At 42.7% G+C, this 18814-nt stretch overlaps 1 protein-coding gene across 1 annotated transcript in view; it reads right to left on the minus strand.

Annotated features, from left to right (window-relative positions):
• Window positions 1-17957, minus strand: part of TGFBR2 (transforming growth factor beta receptor II) — a 36380-nt gene extending 18423 nt beyond the window's left edge. Inside the window, exons 1-3 of the mRNA XM_014937873.1 lie at window positions 17791-17957; window positions 15946-16136; window positions 42-841 (exon numbers count right to left, since the gene is read on the minus strand). Of these exons, the coding sequence (XP_014793359.1) occupies window positions 42-841; window positions 15946-16136; window positions 17791-17954 (1155 nt within the window). The 5' untranslated portion in view covers window positions 17955-17957. The remainder of the gene's footprint in view (window positions 1-41; window positions 842-15945; window positions 16137-17790) is intronic.
• Between the last annotated feature and the right edge of the window lie 857 nt (window positions 17958-18814).

Consider the following 18814-nt stretch of genomic DNA (forward strand, 5'->3'; position numbering starts at 1 on the left):
CCCCCCCCCCCACCCCTCCTGCCTTGAAACTTTTAACTTACCTGCCCACTGTTAGCCAAGTCATCCACGGACAGAGAAGGGTCCAGCCTCAGGGATAACCCAAAGTCACAGAGACAGCAGGTTAAATCATTTTTCACCAGGATGTTGGAACTTTTTAGGTCTCTGTGCACGATAGGTGTTTTGGGGCGACCACAGGGCGTGTGATCACTATGCAGATGGGCAATCCCTCGGGCCAAGGACCCACCCAGTTTCCAGAGATCCTCCCAGCTGATAATGTGCCGTGTGAGATATTCCTGCAAGTTTCCTCTAGCGTGGAAGGCAGTGATCAACCAATACTGTTTACCGAGATCTGTCTTACGCTCCTCTGCTGTCAAGAATTGGAGAATGTTCTCGTGCTTGAGGTTTACATCTGAAAAAATGTCTTTCTCAGTTTTCCAGGAGGCGTATTCTTCATAGGGGAAAATCTTGACTGCCACAGTTTCATACTGCTCCGATGTGTTTTGCTTCAATTTGGCTTTATACACTTCAGCAAACCTTCCTTTGCCAACAACAACGTCCAACTCAATGGGCAGCAATTCTGTGTTGTGGTTGATGTTGTTGGCACAGGTAGAGCTGATGTCTGAGCGGTCATCATCTAACATAATGGCACAAACATCACTGCAGTCCTTATGTTTCCTGGGCTTAACATTCTTCTCCCATGCCTTGTTGAGCTGCCTCTTCTTATGAGTGCGGTAGGCATAAAAGATAACAATCACAGCAACAGAAATCACCAGTAATGGGACGAGACTTATGATGGTGACTTTGGAAATTTCATCTTTCTCCTCTGGCTTATGAGGGTTATCTGTAAAGAACAGAAGGAATGCATACATTAAATGATATCATAGCTTTATGTATACAAGAGGCTGTCAATAATTATATTTTTTATCCAGAACGCTATACATGATGTCTTTCACTAATAGTAAATAATAAAAAATACCATGGCTTTCTTACCTCAAAATGTTGTTTTGTATATAGGACTCCACTTACCAGGACTTTCCTGTCTGCTTATTTTATAAAAAGCCAACACCGAATGAGCAAGAACCTAATATAATTTAATAGTTTTCTTCTTCTCTGAGGCTCTTAATAAATTATGGATGAAACCTTCGTTTTCCTGAATGCAATAGCCAAAGTCTCCTGCATTTACTCTGTCGATGTATTCTTGACAGATCTGCCCCTTTAACCAGTAACTACTATAGCACATTAATTTTTCTAAGAACTGGATTGATAAATAAATAGACAATGCGGCATGTGTACTCCCACCCACCCAGTTATCATTTCAGATCTGGTATATTTCAGTGGGATCCATGTAAAGACATCTTTGGGAAGCCTGTCCACACACAACTGCCCCAAGCTAATGATCAGGCACAATATGCATACCTGCATACACATCTGAAAAACAAACCTAATTCTCATACTTTGATGAATGCGAGAGTGTTGCTAGAACAAATTAAAACACCTGCATATACACAGGTGTTTCCATCCTGCAGGCACAATCAGGCATGTATGACACTTCTGAGAATTGCCACCCCTCATGTACTTTTTCCATGGATTTATGTGACTGAAAACATCCTCTGTGTGTCACTTGCCTTGTAAAGCAGTTGACAGTTCATTCCAAACTGGTGCAGTCCACACACTAACATATTCTTAGATTAAACACATACAGATAGGGAACAGAAAAAAAGTAGAGACATATTCTAGAACTGGGAGACATTCTGGGAATGGTACAAAACATTATTCTAGAGGCGAGAGCTGCCCTGTCACCTTTAGATGTGACCCTTCTAGTTCAGTTTGGGATATTTTTTCGGGAAGGTAAACAGTTTAAAAGAGAACAGTTTTATTCTGAAAACAGATTAAAGAAGGAAGGCCAGAGTTTATCTGAACCTGATTTGATTGGACACATGGGAATGTACTCTCCCAGACCAGTTCTTCCTTTGAGTCAGAGCAAATGTACCATATTATCTTTCCACGAGGGAGGGGACTGATTGAAGAAGCCCTGGGAGTCTAACCCGAATGGACTAAAACAACTGATGCTGCAAACAGAGTTAAGTAAGCGGCTTGTGTTGGCAGCATGATGCTCTGGTGGATGCTCGCAGCAATGTCCCTGACTCAGGTTCTGTGTATCAGGACAAGTAAGTCAGTAAGAAAAAGAAAAGTTTAATAAGCTCTGAAGGGAAGTTGCCACTTACTACCTTAGCCACAAACCTGTTTCCTGTACTCTGTGCCGCTCAAAATGAAGGTTAGCAACGCTGAAAGGGGTGGGGGAAAAGGGTTTACAATTAGAACAATCACTACCTCTGACACTCCAATCTCACATATAATCACATTTCCATTGGAAACACAGCTAGCTGACAGGCAACAGGAACCATCCGCTATTCAAGGCAGGTGACAGGACATCTGAAGTGTATATTTTTCTTTATTTGGAAGAAGGCCTGAATCCTGAACCAGGATGTGCTTCCTCTCTTTGAAAGGTTCATCTACCAGATGTAAAGCAAGTAATTCAATCCTAACCTCTCTCATAGGGTTTCAAGGAAGAGGAAGTGCCTTTCTGGCCCTGACATTCCTGGCTAGCACAGGTCAGTGGCATTCACTAGCAGCACCTACAAAGAATGTATTTCCTTCATTTATGCAAAAGAACCTTTTAAACCAATCCCTTCTTCCACACCTATGCAAATCACAAATCCTTATTTTCACATGATTTCCCTTGGCAACAAAACGTTAGCAAATTTTAAACTTTTAAATTAAAGAAGTAAAAGTCCCTCACAGATTACAGGCACCCCTTCTTTTCAGCATGCTGAAGAGGAAAAAAAAAATCCAGGTTTTTTATGGCCTTTACTGGAGGATTATATTTAGAAAGTCGAATGTCACTGTCAGCAAAAAGATTTGCATTGCTTATTCCCATGTGCATTTTTTGCTCTTAGAAAATCTGCTTTATAAAGAACTTGGGAAACACCCCAGTGGAAGAGAACTGACTACATTGTGGGATGGCTGTTTCAGAGTTTTGGCTACAAGCAGGCCACAACTGCATGAATGCAACTGTGATCTGTAACAATCAGGTAACATAGTTTTGATGAACATTTGGGGTTCTGTTTCGATTGTATTTCTTGACCACAGAGAAGCATGCTTGAAGTTTGGACTCTGCTCTTGGAACTGAGTAATATGTCACCTATATCATATGGTATACTTTTCAATAAGAGGAACATGCCTTTTTAGGGCCCTTTAAGCCCCTTTTCTTTGCTAACAAAGCTGCAATATATAGCCCAAATATTTGAAATACAAATTTCTTTCTAAATGGGGGACAAACCCCCCAAGCTGTATTAGTTCTCTTTCAAATTTCTTCCTATGAGTACAAGCAGCTGGCAGTAGTTGGGTGCATGTTCAGCTCTAACAAAGAAGAAACTCACCCAAAGCCTCCACTCCTTGACTGCTATAGCTCCATATCAGAGGGTCTCCGATCATTCCTATAATGCCCTAGAGCAGGCTCTATTCTTTTAGCCTACAGCTGAGAAGTCTCTGTCAGACTTCATGGCCCCCTTTGGCTCTTCCTCTTTTTGCTCAAGAGAAAGCTCTGCTTGTGGTGCAGGGGGATTTCTGGGTGGAAGGGAGAAACTGTTGATGTTGCAAGTGTCACTTGAAAAAGAATGATTATTTTTTTTTTTTTTAAATCAAAGCAGAAGCTAAGCAGTTTGGCCACTTCCCCTGAGCACTCCATCATCATCCTGCACCCCTGCTGCAAAGTGACACATCCTCTTGGCACTGTCCCTTGGAGGAAGCAGGGAGGCGGGGGTGAAAAGCATACGGTTGCACATCCCCACCTAAAGCAGCAGGGACAAAGGATGTGCTTATTTTGAGTTTTTAAGACACTAGGCTAGTCCCACTCCAGGCTTGGGAAGTGCAAGAATGAGTGCCCAATGGGGAGAACTGAGTGTCAAGATTGAGAAGGCTGAACCCTGAGTTTAGGAGGGGACTGTGCTGCTTGCCATGAGGATTAAAAGGGACAGCAGCTGCAAAGAGCTGATGGCACCGAGGGCTGGTCACAGCAAGGCACTTCTAGACCTGCCTCTGATTTTGACTGCTGATATGAGCAAAACAAAATCGGCCCCTCCAGCACAACCTAAGGTTGGGGTATTTCTCGGTTGAATCTGTGTACAAAGTCAGGGCAGGATCAAAATTCAGAGCATATCTGTATGTTTGCATAATGGCTAGCCAGCATTCTCTGGCTTGACTACAGGAATCTAAGAATAAATATGTTCATTTGCTTATAAATAAATACCTATGACTCAAACCCCAGCATTTCAAAAATGGGAGTGCAGCTTCCTCTTTTTAAACACTGCAATGACCAAAACCTGGCTGCACTGGCAGGCAAGGAAACAGTTAAATAAATCAGCCTTTCAGGTTCTGCAAACATGCTCCTAAATAACTTTCCCCACCCAGAACTATTATTTAGGCAGGATCAGTCCTTTCTTAAGCTTCAAAAGAGCCTATTAATACAGCGTAACAATAGAGAAGTTGAGCTAAAAGTAAGCTTCCTGTATGGAGTTTAAACTAAGCACAAGCCATCTGCACAGCCCTCAGCACTACCTAAGCCTGTAGGGAATAGGGCTCAGGTGCCAAGGAAAATGGAAACACTGTCCAGCCCCTGTTCAGTCAGGAAGCTTCAAAGCACAACAGCGCTTTGCCCACAAATTCTTTAGCTTGGACTGGGTGCCTTTGATTGGACTTCAGTGTCACTGAACTTCGGAAACAAGAAATAAAACAATGGCAATAAAATTAGGACCCGCACTTGAATGCAAAAGGCAGCAGAAATGCACAGCCAGCCCTGAGGGAATAACTTGAGTGCCGTTTGCTGCTCCTGCGAGCTCTAAAGCTGCTGCCTCTTCAACTGCTACTCAAAGCCACACCACAGGGCAAGAACATATTTGATACTGGCAGAACTCAGGTTAAACATATCAACACTGATATATTGCAGGTTTGCCTAGTGCCTTTGAACGCCTTCCCCCCCCCGAAACATAGAGTCACAAAAAATGGGTCCAGAACTGGGACTGTGATCTAGTTATTTTGCAGGCTCCTGAGCCACAAAGCAGCCCTTTGAGCTGACTGGAGGACAACTCCGTTTTGCAGCAATTCTGAGGTTTCAAAGTTTGGTTTCAATTCCACATTGGAATGAAAACTAACACTTTTTGAATGTTTTTGCATAAACAGAATTTTGTTCAAATGTTGCAATTTGGCAAGAGATGTGAGTGCTGAATCCCCACCAGTAAGGGGACTAGTCTGGGGTATGGGAGCTCCAAGTTCAAGTCCTGCTCTTTTCATCTCTCATTTTTCGAAATCAGGCAAAATGTGAGTTTGAACCTTATGTGAGTACTGATTTCTGGGCAAGATATTAGGCAATAAAATACGGAAAAGTCTGCCCATCTCTTTGGTGCTACTTTCTGGATGAAAACTAATTCCATAAAATGCTTCATTTTCAGTGAAATGAAGTTTCACGCCAAGCAGCTGTTTGGGGTATCTTAGTTTATCCCTATCAAAGAACCCTCAAGTGATAATGAAATTCTGTAGTTCAGTGTCTCATGTACCTTCCTGATTTCGGTCTTTTTAGAATTAAAATGGCTCACAAATCTTCAGCACAACATTTTTAGATAGGAAATGTTGATTTTCAAAACAGAAACTCTGTTTCTGACATTCCTGTACTATTCCCTGAAACCTCTATCTTGAGGACAAAAGTGGTCTGAAAGTTGATCCAACTTTTCTGTTTAAAAACTTCTGCTAATTTTCCAGGCATTGCTTTTTTGGCTTTCTGGATGGGGGGGGAAGCATTTTTGGGGGGCGGGGGGAGGCTTTTTCCTTAGGAAAATGTCTGATCCTGACACAAAATACTTGGAAATCATCAAACTCAACTGCTGCACCTCAAACTAACCTGCATTTTTTTATCTTGACAGTTTCTTGGAAACATTTTAATTTTCCACCCTTGCTGGAGAGGAAGAATTTTTTTTCAACTTAATAGTTTAGTGGGGCAGGAAATCAGTTCCACCCCTCCCTTTGCTCTATGCTAACAATCTGATGGCAGAAGACAGAGATTACCAGATTTTAAAATCAGAGTGGACTCTATCTTGCTATCCAGTGGAAAATAAACCCTGACATTTCTTGTAGACCTTTCTGAAAGTCAAAGTCCTGCAGCCTGTTCCTAAATTTGACACGAAGTTTTTTGGACTAGGTAAACTAAGTCTGTCAAGACCAGTAACTTGTGTTTCAGCTGTATGTCTTCATCTTTTAGTCTAAAGAGGATATTGCCAGGGTATCTGCTGAAGCAGCCTCCTAGAGAGGCACTAGCTCTGTTAGTTGGCAGGTCTGCCTGGCCTCTTATAGGGGCTCAAAGACAGTAGAACTGACAAGGTTAAGGCCATCTCTAGAATCTCTTTCTAAAGTTGTTTTTCTAAAGCACTGCCATCCTCATGGCTCAGAATCTGAGCCCTAAGGATGTTTGCTTAAAGGTGTTGCAACTCATTCACTTGATCTTTTGGTTATTTACCAGCCTGAATGTTGCTCTGCAGTCAACATATAGCTGGCAAACCAGACCCAGCCCTCAGAGCACTTAATGCAGGCCATGCTCCAGTGCCACCACTCACCTCTTTTCCCGAGAGGGCAGTAAGGTATGCGCAGTTTTGGAGAGCTGTGGCATGTTCACGGCTGCAGCTTTGCCCTTGGCACGTGACTACCCAGAATCAGGTGATCAGGACTCAAGACATCTCTGTTATGGAAAATCCCCAGTTATGTGACCCAGTTATATGGGCTACATGTTGGAAGAGTCATGCATATGCATCTGTCACCTGACAGGAATGGCCGCAACTTAGTCACGGGGGTGGGGGGCAGGCAACTGCCTCTGGGTGCCTTACTTCAGTGAAAAGGCAGGGCAGCAATGATGTAATGGATATTTTATCTACTGTAAGCAAAATTTCATTTTTCAGCTGTTTGCCAAGTATGCTATCCAGCACCCAGGAGATTTAAGAAACTCTTAAGCTCTAAAACAGAACAAATAGTTTGTTGCTGTTTTATTCCCTCACTGCTGGCGAGAAAGTGTAATTCCTTGGCTTGTTGGCACAGAACCCATTTGTTTAAAATCTCCCAACCCTGGATGCATTCCCTTCTTATCTCTCCCATTCTAACAGGCTACTTCACTGTGTGTACATGGCATCCCTCACAAATTTTTGTAGTTGAGCTTTCCTACTCAGTGATTTGAAAGCCGACATGTTCTAACTTTACATTGATGTGACTGTGTTTCTGTGATACACGCCTCAGTTATACAACTCGGTGTCTGCTGCTGTTTGCTGGTGGTTTTCTGGAACAAATCAATCTCTCCAGTTTCAATATGTTCCAACAGATGCCACACATTAAACACTATTTTTATTCTCAGCCTGAGTTTCACCCCTCCAACCTTTCCCAAAATATTATGTTGCCAGTGTTAGTTACAGTTTGTTTCTGTCTGTAATTATTAAAGTCTCTTCCATGACAACCTGATAAAAGGTTGGCCACATTCCCACACTTATTAAGCTCTCAAGTGATGCAAATTGTAACAAATATGCCAACCAGACTGGAAAGGCACTGCCTAGTTTGTTTTTACACAAATCTGTAACTGAGCTCTGCATGGTTATTTTCCTAGGAAGCAAACAATATAAATAATACAGAGGAAAACAAAATTTTGGCTTCTTTTGCCTCTTTCCATTCTATTTCCTTTCTATCCCACTAAGTGAATCAGACATTCAGTATTAGACAGCCTCTCCTTTGGTTACACACAGCTGCAGGCATTGGGTGGGACTCTGTGGCTGCGAATACCTAAGAGGAAAGCGAGGGAGCAAAGCCAACAGAGGAGCGGGGAGAAGCTCTGCGCAACCTTACGCAACGCTGCTGACCTCTCTTACGGGGCAGCTGGAAGACAGTTACCTTCTGAAGGAGTGGAGCTGGGTGACAGAAAACCAGATTAATGAAGGCCTTTGCTCAAATTCACTTGGAAGCAGTCCAGCTGTAATCACCTCCCTTCTGCTGCTCCTTGAGCACTGGACAACTCATCACATGAGTATTTATGGCCTGGCAGCTGTTTATGCACAAGTCTTACATCTGCTCTTAAATATGAGATCCTTCTCCCCACCTGCACAGACCAGTACTTCAGCTATTAGGAGTAGGAGCTTCTCTGCTCAAGAAAGAGAATATAGAGGCACCCTGTGTTTTACCTGTGACCACGGAGAGGAGATGAGGAAGTGGGATGGACAACCCACCCCGATCCTACAGGCACACATACATGAGTTGCAGGGAAGAACAATTACAAACGGGGATTCTTACAGAAAAAGCGCCGCTCCAGTTTTCAGCAGGCAGTTCCCCAGACAGAGCAGAAGGCCTGCTCTTACTTCTGATCCTCTTGAAGGAACTTTAAGCAAGACTTGCTCATCCTTTAATAGTCCCATATGGCCAGTGTGAAAATCTAATGGAGAGTGGAAGCTAACTATTGTGGCCTGAATGAAGTCACATCGCTGCTGAGTGCTGCCAGGCCAGACATACTAGAACTTCAGTTTGAACTGGAGCCCGAGGCAGCCGAGTGGTATGCCACAGTTGATACCACTACTGCATTCTTCTCAATCCCTCTGGCAGCAGAGTGCAGGCCACAGTTTGCTTTCACTTGTGGGGCCATCCAGTACACTTGGAACCGACTGCCCCAGAGGTGGAAACACAGCCCTACCCTTTGCCATGGACTGATCCAGACTGCACTGGAACAGGGCGAAACTCCAGAACACCTCCAATGCACTGATGACATCATCATGTGGGGCAACACAGCAGAAATTTTTGAGAAAGGCAATAAAATAGTTTGAATCCTTTTGAAAGACAGTTTTACCATAAAATGAAGTAAGGTCAAGGGATCTGCACAGGAGATCCAGTTTTTAGGAAAAAAATGGCAAGATGGATGCTGTCAGATGCCAATGGATGCAATCAATAAAATAGCAGCTATGTCTCCACTGACTAGTAAAAAGAGGAAACACAAGCTTTCTTAGCCATTGTGAGTTTTTGGAGGATGCGTATCCCAGATTACAGTCTGACTGTGAGCCTTCTATATCAAATGACCCGTAAGAAGAATGACTTCAAATGGGGCCCTGAGCAACGACAAGCTTTTGAACAAATTAAACAGGAAATAATTCATGCAGTAGCCCTGGGGCCAGTCCAGGCAGGAAAAGATGTTAAAAATGTGCTCTACACCACAGCCTGGAGGCTCTGGCAGAAAGCACCAGGAGAGACCACTAGGAGTCAGGGATACAGAAGATCCAAAGCCCACTACACTTCAACTGAAAAAGAGATATTGGCTGTGTATGAAGGGATTCAAGCTGCTTCGGAAGTGGTTGGTACAGAAGCAGAGCTCCTCTTAGCACCTCGACTGCTGGTGCTGGGCTGGATGTTCAAAGAAAGGGTCCCTGCCACACACCATGCAACTGACGCTATGTGGGCAAAGTGGATTGCACTGGTCACACAGTGAACTTGAATGGGAAACCCCAGTCACCCAGGAATTCTGGAAGTGATCATGTCCTGGCCAGAAGGCAAAGATTTTGGAATATTCCCAGAGGAGGAGGTGACACATGCAGAAGAGGCTCCACCATGTAATAAACTACCATAAAATGAGAATAAATATGACCTGTTCACTGATGGGTCCTGCCAGATTGTGGGAAAGCATCAGAAGTGGAAGGCTGATGTGTGGAGTCCTACATGACGAGTTGCAGAGCCGTTGAAGGATAAGGTGAATCGAGCCAGAATGATAGAATGGACTGCTAAAAACTACACCAAGAGCAATGAGTGGTGGGACTTTAAAACATTGGGATATACATTTAGCAAAAGCTACCTGGCTAGTTAACACAGGAGATCTATCAATCAAGCTGACCCTGCCCAATCAAAACTTTCATGTACTGCAGAAGGCATAAAGTTCTCCTAGTGCACATGAAGAATATGTTAGGGAAGACAGTCTGGGTTAGTCCTGCCTCAGACAAAGGCAAACCCATCCATGGGACTGCTTTCACTCAAGGACCTGAGTGTCCTTGGTGGGTGATGTGTATGGATGGAGAGGTCCAACGCATACCTCATGGGGATCTGATTTCGGATAGGAATAGCCAATAAATCAAATTGTATGATGTTAATTGCTAAATAACCCTGCCACTGTATGTCATCATTACTATAATTGCTATCAGTTGTACTGCAGTAACAATAACCTGAACTAATGACAGATAAACTATAATGAAAATGAGTAAGTTCAGTGGTGATGGGATCAGAACTGACCTCAGCAGCTGGCACCCAGCAACTTCCACAAGATTGACATCTTCAACCCACGGACTGTGGGCATGGGCCGCACCAGATACACCAGCCACGAGCTCCAAATACAGCATGCAACAGTCCAGCACCACACACCATCTTGCCTGCCCTGAGAGACTGTTCTAACAGATGGAGCAGTTGTACTGCAGTAACAATAACCTGAACTAATGACAGATAAACTATAATGAAAATGAGTAAGTTCAGTGGTGATGGGATCAGAACTGACCTCAGCAGCTGGCACCCAGCAACTTCCACAAGATTGACATCTTCAACCCACGGACTGTGGGCATGGGCCGCACCAGATACACCAGCCACGAGCTCCAAATACAGCATGCAACAGTCCAGCACCACACACCATCTTGCCTGCCCTGAGAGACTGTTCTAACAGATGGAGCTGAAAGTCATGGATTAAAATGAACTCAACAGACATTTTAGAGGGATGTCCCACAGACTAAGGGAATCATATTTGTATGTGCATATATATGTACGTATATATCAAAGAGAAAAGTGGTGGTAATTAACTGGAAACTGTAAGATCTGGGAATAAGGGGTGGATAATGTCCTAGTGCTGGCAGGGATATGGTTAATTTTCACAAGGAGCTGGAACTGGACACAGCAGGGAGAAGGGGAGTCTGCTGATCCAGACTAGCCAAACCGGTATTCCATACCATGTGGCTGCCATGCCCAGTCCATAGCTGGGGAGCTGGTTGGGGTAGGGGGCAGGAAATCACTGCTTGGGAGCAGACTGGGGTCCAGTCGGTGAGCAGTGGTACATTAATCGTGTTTTGTACATTCCTCTATTAGCATTTTTGTTGTTTTCCTCTTTCCTTTGCTGTTCTATTAAACTGCCTTTAGCTCAACCCATGAGTTTTGCCTTTTTCTTCCGATTCTCCCCTCATTCCAGTGGGGGCTGGAGGGGGTAAGCGACGACCATGTGATTCTTTGCTGCCAGCTGGAGTTAAACCACAACATAAGGAGAGGAAGAGGAGAGAAAGAAAGGAAAAGACAGGAGCAACATGTTAGAGACAAGCAAAAGATCCTAAGTTAAGGAAATTCTAAAACATTATCCACCTGGGCACAGGGCAAGGCATCATGCAGGCATGCTTGCGGTGGTTTGGAAAGCAGAACAACACCAGGTCTCCCAGGTAACAACCGTACACTGTGAGCAATCACAGCACTTGACACTGCAAATCCATAGGCTGCAATTTGTTTGGGCAAATGACTCAGCCGCAACTGATTAATCAAATACTTATGTCTCTTACACTCTCAATTAGCAAACTTAGTACAACCATGATCGATACAAAGACTATTAGCAGCCTCTCCCCCTCAGATACACTTCCCCAATTAGCTTCATTATTCCTATAAACACTTGCTGGCCTGTCAATCATGTCTATCATTGACGTTTTGATATTTCAAGACAACTGTTTGGATGATTCAGATAATTGTTAAAACCTGTATATATTGATGCTGCTAAAGGTTTCTCCAATATTACAAATGGGTGCGGTGGGAATGCCCAAAATAATGACCTCATCCTGCAGTACCTGAGGTATAAACAGAGGAACAATCCCACAGGCACCTCAGTTGCAAACTGCATGGAGATCTGCACTGCATGGCTAAACAGGGGAGGATGAAAAATGATCACCACATAAACTATAAGAATGAAATGACTCTAAACCAAATAGAGCTGGCCTATAGGTCTGTAAATCCCGTTTCCAAAATTTGAGTTCTCTGCATTTTAGCTTGGTGCCCAGGGTAACACCTGCCTATAGAATAGCAACAGTACTTAAAGGATTTCTTTTCCTGTCTGCAGCCTCCAGTGCTGGGGTCACCCTTTTGCATGCCACTGAATGAACATGTCTGAATGAGTCTGCACACCAGAAGACGCGCTGCATAGCAGGCAGGTCATGCACTCAACAACATGCAGGCATCCCATTGCCTCAGCTACAATGAGTGCCTGGTCACCTCTGCCCACAGAGAACGGGTCAGACGTGAGGCTGGAAAGAGCACGGTTCCTTTGCGTAAACAAGCTTTGACCTCAGCCAAATAGCTTAGGACTGTTAATAAAGAAGAACTTTGTTAGGCATTTGTCATGCTTGCGCTGGCTGATGAATAGAGGCTGAGAGACGGTGTGGCGAAGGGAAGGCTGAGGAACCAAGCCGCCCAAACACCAAGGGAGGCCTGGAACTGTGCAAACAACTACAGACAGACCTGGTTCACCACAACAGCTCAAAACATAAGAAGGCAAAGCAAGATGCAGAAGATCCATCAGACACAACTAGACATCAGGGAGAAAAAAAACCCTGGTAGTCCAGTCCTGCACTCATCTTTTCCATGACAGCAGGACCAGGCCCCTGTCCGCTACCTAGCCAACCTCTAGCCAGCCAGGGCCTTTCCCCTCCTGATTTTGGCTAGACTTTTCCAGTGGTTTTGCTCCCTGGCTTTGCCTGCTGGTAACACTGACATTAGACATTTGAATAAATAATAATTAAAACAGACTGGCATTGAGTTTTGCTGTGAGAAGCACTTCTCCACCACAGGGGAGTAAGCTGCTTGCCAGTCACCCACAATTTTGTTTGGCAAAAAAAAAAAAAAAAAGATTAAAAAAATAAACACAGAGTACTCAGATTTGCAACGGCTACCTGTCCCCTGTATATTATTTCTCCAAGAACTACAAAACACTGTTTGGAGTGATTCTGCACACAGTATTTTCCACCAGCTGCCTGTGGCCTGAAATGCCAGGGATCGGAATCGGGGTCAGAAGCCCCCTGACACAGCAGAACCACAGGCACGTTTAAGCACATGTCCGACTGCGTCTTGCTTATTTTGCAGATTGGCAATTCAAATGAAAGTTCATACAAGAAACAAGCATTGGATTTGGATTTAACTACTTCAAACATTCCCAAAGCCACCCGTGGGTGAGTCACAACACCTCCTGCTACCCAAAATCTTTAGATGTTTGTGTCTAAAAACGGAGTCAGCAGATTTACCCTTCACAGTCAAGAGTGATACAAGCCAACAGTGGTATAAACCAATTTTTCTATAAGCAATAACAGCTCAGCTGTGAATCACTGGAAAATAGTGACTAACCTCTGGTGGAAATTAGAACTTGTTGCCTTAGCCACAATTTTCTTTCTTACCTCAGAAACACCAGGAACAAACTAAATCTGGTCTGTCTTAAGTCTGCACCCAGGAGGAAGAAGAACTAGAACACTGATAATTTATAGCAATAGCTTGAAAGGAAAGGATGTGATTAACAGGTGAAAAATAATAATCTTATTTTATAGCCTCAGTTTCTGCTAATAAATAAGTATAACCATTTTTTGATTAGGCTTTTTTAGACTAGCTATTTTCTACTCTCTGAAACTACAGATTGTGCAAAAACACTGCAAAAATTCTTTCTTCGGTGTACAAGAAATGTGGAGAGAAAAAAAGGCAAGAACAATGTACAGAATAGATCTGGATGACAGTCATTCCAAAGGCAAAATTATTACAGGCTATTATCTAGTTGTCTGGAGGAGCCGTGGACCAGCTGGCTGTGATGTTCTGCTCAAAGTTAAACACAGACAGGAAACCGCATGTCTGATACTGTAAAAATCGTTTGTCTTCCTGCCATGGCTAACCAGGCAAGCAACCCAAAGGGGCTGTTTTCATTTAAAAGAAACACTAATCCACAACAATAAAAAAGGAATGACAAAGCCTCAACTCTCCCTCCTCCCAACTGGAGTTAATGCTTGTGTTTGTGAATGAACTGGAAATGTTACAAACTGAAGTTTTACACTACTTTAACTTTTATCTGTAGTTATTCACTTATTACATGTGAATGCAAGACACAGTTTTCATGAGTCACCTAGAGTGCTTACAGCACATGACCAAGAAGAAAAAGCTCCACTCGGAAGAGTGAAAGGAATTTGTGTAAAAAGACTGGGTTTTAATTTATACTGCAGCTCCTTTTAGGCTGTTCTGAAACAGTGAGAGGGGCTGCAGAGTTGATAGGCATGAAGGCACTTGATGTTCAATTTATGAAATGGTTTTCATAAACATACACAGAGAAGACAGAGATTTGTCAGAGTGGTTGTATTCAGCTACATAGCTGCAGGAGAAACAGCTATAACATGACTAATTTATAACAAATTAGCCAAAATCCACAAGGGTGTGGTTGCTTTGTATAAAATCTCTAGACAGTTGATGTAGACTAAGATCTTTTCACTGGGAACACATTATCTTCAGCAAAATCAAGGCAATCTGTTAGAACTAGGTCCTGGGTCTTCTACCTGTGCTCACATCAACACCAGTATTTACTGCAACTCCTTTAAAGCCCACCCAAGTAAGGGTTGGTTGTACAACCATGGATCAGCAGTCAGGTTGTCTGGTTTCAAATCATGCTTGGGGAGTGGATGAGGAAGAGGGGAGGAGGTGGCACAAGATATGAATAGCCGGGGCCAAGGGAGGCAAAGACTTTCTAGCTTGCCTTTTACTAATCTGGTGTGGTTTTGCAACCTAAACTAGTTAGCCTTCTTGGAGGACTGGTAGGTGGGACTTGGAAGCCACTCACATAGTTGTCCACCTCAGTACAGTTACACACCATGTTTCCCAGCAGTAGAAACAGTGTCCCAACCCTTCACTAACTCAGATAATGAAGATTCTATTACATCCTTTTCTTAAGAGCTTACAGATGATAAGAATGAGTGCAATACTCGTTTAGAAGTGGGTGCACACAAAGTTCTCTATATGAGGCATCACAATTACCTGTGAGAGACATGACCTAGTCTCAGTTACAGAATCGTTATGGGATCCACCAAGTAAGAGGAAATAAAGTGAGGTGTGCACGCGCACACATGCACATCTGTGTGTGCAGCAAGAGGTCCACCAGCGCCGTACACACCTGCACTGCTTTCACAGTATTTGCAGGGGTCTATATAGGCATTCATGAAGTAGAACGAGGACAGGTTGTGCACTTTTGATTTGGTCTATGCTCAGATTTCACCGGTTTAACTGAACACACGTACACAGCCTTCTGCCGTAGTAAGTGTGAGGCAGCATTCTACCAGTGAAGTAACCTTCTGAGCTACGTCACGCCCACCACCAAACAAGTGCAGATGGTCAGTTACAACAGAGAAGCTGACTTTAAATTCCCATTCTACCAACTTATTCAGTAGTATCTGTATATATAGATGTCACACTATGGCACTATAGGCTTTTCTAAAAAAGGCAAGACTTAAACTATGACATTTGCCTCTTGTTTATGTTTTATAATGTAATTAGCATATGTTGTATTTTGGTGTGTCAACAGAACAACTCTAAACATCTTGCTTTCATCTTTGTTGTCATCAGCTTTTAAGTTCAATGTCTTTAGCTGAGCCACAGACTTGCTTCAAAAGGAGGACAGCCTGGCAAGAAGAAATAATCTCTGAACATGGAAAAGGTTGAGATTTTGCAAGACTTGTAAGAGACCAAAATAGCTCGTGCCACTAGAACTTTTCCTCCACAAAATGCGATTCCAACATTCATTGGTATGACAGTTAATACTTGCAAGGTTTAGCCTAGGAATGCAGCGTAAATTATTAAACCTACCTGATAGAAAAATGAGCATATCATTGCATTCTTCACCTGTACAGGAACACATGAACATTAGTCCCCCATCATCCTTTTTTTCCCTCATCACACACTGCTCTGAGCTGGAGTCATCCAACATGTGACCATACAGTGCTGTCTGGGGATCATGGCATATCGTTTCTAATGTCACATTTTCATCATTCTGTCTCCTAAAAATGAAAAGGAAAAAAAATTGAAATCAAAGAAAGAATATTTTACAAAGAGAGCAGACAGAACTGCGCCTGCCCAAAATTTGCCTCTTTGGAGAACTCAAATGGGATTTAAAGAGTATCATATGTTCTTCTCCAGCTTTCCTGGACGGAGTAAATTTGGCTGTGTCTGGGCTCCTCACACTGGGGCACTTGTACAATGGCACAGCTACTCCTGTATCATATTACCACTAAGCTCCAATGAGTGCCTTTGAAAATCTCACCCAGAATTATTAAACTAATGCTCAATGAACTGCTGTGAACTTCAGAACATAGTTTTGGTTTTTGTGGTCACTCTGCAGACAGGAAAAATCTGTGGGAAATTATGATAAAAACTGAATTGTTTCCTCAAAATCTGAGGAATTTCTAGTGAGTTGGCCTCCTCGTTTTGCTTTTGAAGCATACGATCAGCACAATTTCTGCATTGAAGGAGTTATCCTTATAATTTAAAAACAAATCAATATCAGCCGTAGAATTGTACAAGACAGAGTTGCCTCACTGTCGGAGATGTATTTACAGCTGATAATCTGGACCACATTCCTGTGTTTTATCCTGGTCCACAGATTTTGTTTTCTTGACACAAGACTCGGAGGAAAAGACCACTGTAAATACAGTTCTCAAATCATTTGCCCTTTGGATAAATTGGCATGAAAAATCCAGAATGTATCTTAAATTGCACTACAGCCACTTTGTATGGCAATAATAGATACTGACCACTTACTAAAGGAGCATAGAACAAATATGACACAGCACACTGGACAGATCCTGCATTTTAAGTTTCTGCTGCCATTTATGCTGAACATCTCTTCACGTCAATGGACACAACTAATCCACCAATAAATTAATTATGCCTTTCTGTAAGTGCTTCTAATTGTGTTCCTAAACCAGCAGCAATGTTGAAAATACTCAGTTCTGTTCTTTTGTCCACTTATGAACTCATTAAGAATGTTTCTGGTTTTCTTTGGTAGGATTGGCTTACCATTTATGGAAGGGCAAAACCCCAGTTTTTAGACTAGAATGCAAGTTTAGAGTCAACAAATCCTAAAAAAGTATTACAACTCATTTTCATATACTCTTGATTTCTTTGAACCTAGACATATGCTATACAAAAAAGCAACATGCCTACATCAGAGTCACCACATACACAGAAGATTTCTTTTTAACATTAAGATAAAGTATTTCTACCTACACATGGCAAATAACTCTCCCGTGATTGATCTACATAATCTAGTTCACTATGAAACCTGAGAAACAATTGCCTGTCTTCAGCAAATTCCACCACAATCCTCTGAGTCTCAAATCTGTTTCTACTCTGAGTGCTGTGGGTCGATGCAGCATAATGGTTTGAGCAAAAACATGCGCCTCTTCCAATAACAGCATAAGATAGAACAGAACTGCTTTAGAAGAAAAAAATCCCCAGAACATTTCATATCAGAATTGTTGTTAACCTCAAGCAACTCTCAGTATGCTGAGCACAGATATGAGTTGGAAGCGAGACAGCAAAGCCTGGTGAGGTAGCAGGGACACTCCGAATATCAGAGCAATCGAGGAAAGTACTAAATAATGATGAATGAGGGTATGCTCCCTTTCCCACCTGTATGAAGAAATAACTTACCATATAGCTACACAGACTTCACTATTATTCTCACAGATAGCAGTAATGTTGCAGTTGCTCTTGCACGGATGTCGGTTTGAGCAGGTTGTTACTTTGATGTCACAAAACTTGCATAGGTTTGGCATTTGCAATCCACTTTCCTTATTTCTGTCTACAGGTGACATAATTTCAGCTTGAGAAAAAAAAAAAGAGAAAGAAACTCAATAATGGTAGATTATCAGATTGCGTTATAGCTCATTATGAAGATAAGGTTTTCATCAGCAGCAAATATTCCCTCCCACCTTAAATTAGAAAATCTTTGATCTTTCACAGCTACCAATTTTCTTTACAACAGAGCAAGTGCCACAGTGTCAAGACCAGGTTAATCAAAGTGAAATTTGAAAAGTGAAATCAACTTATATTGACTTTAGAGGGAGCAAAAGGTGTTTGTAATTTGCACAATCAAGCTTATTCTGAGTCCAGTTTGCGCTGAAATAACTACCCTGCAGTTACCCATTTGCATTTTGCACAGGCAGCATATCTGTCCCCCACATACTATATATTGCACCATGGTCTGTGTGCCAAAGTAATTATGGATACCATAGTGGGCATGCACGTTAGGTGGGTGACATCATTATGACATGTTTGCTAGCTTGTCTTTACTAACCTGAAGCATAACCTAGGTGTTGTCCTTAACCGAATTACTGTCCACATAGAAAGACACGGAGTTGGAACTGACTTTCAACTTAAAGGCAGATGGTCTGCCAGAGGCTGAGGGTGAAACTCAAACTGGAAATGCAACAGGGCATCTGTAAAGCTCATGTAAGGCTACTGGAGTCTTCCTGGGCAACTCAAGGGAACTTGAACTCAAACTAATTTGCAATGACAGCCTGTCTTGCAGAAGTCTACTTTGACCCAACAGCTACATTTCTGCACGCAGGCATTAAAGAATTACTTGCTTACTGGTTGAGTCTTAGTACTCACTATGTGCTTCAGTGTGGTAGCAGTGAGGGAAGAGATATTTTTTTTGTCCCAGTGTATGAAT

Source organism: Calidris pugnax, unplaced genomic scaffold (genome assembly GCF_001431845.1).
Source record: "Calidris pugnax isolate Ruff unplaced genomic scaffold, ASM143184v1 scaffold11, whole genome shotgun sequence".
Classification (NCBI taxonomy): Eukaryota; Metazoa; Chordata; class Aves; order Charadriiformes; family Scolopacidae; genus Calidris; species Calidris pugnax.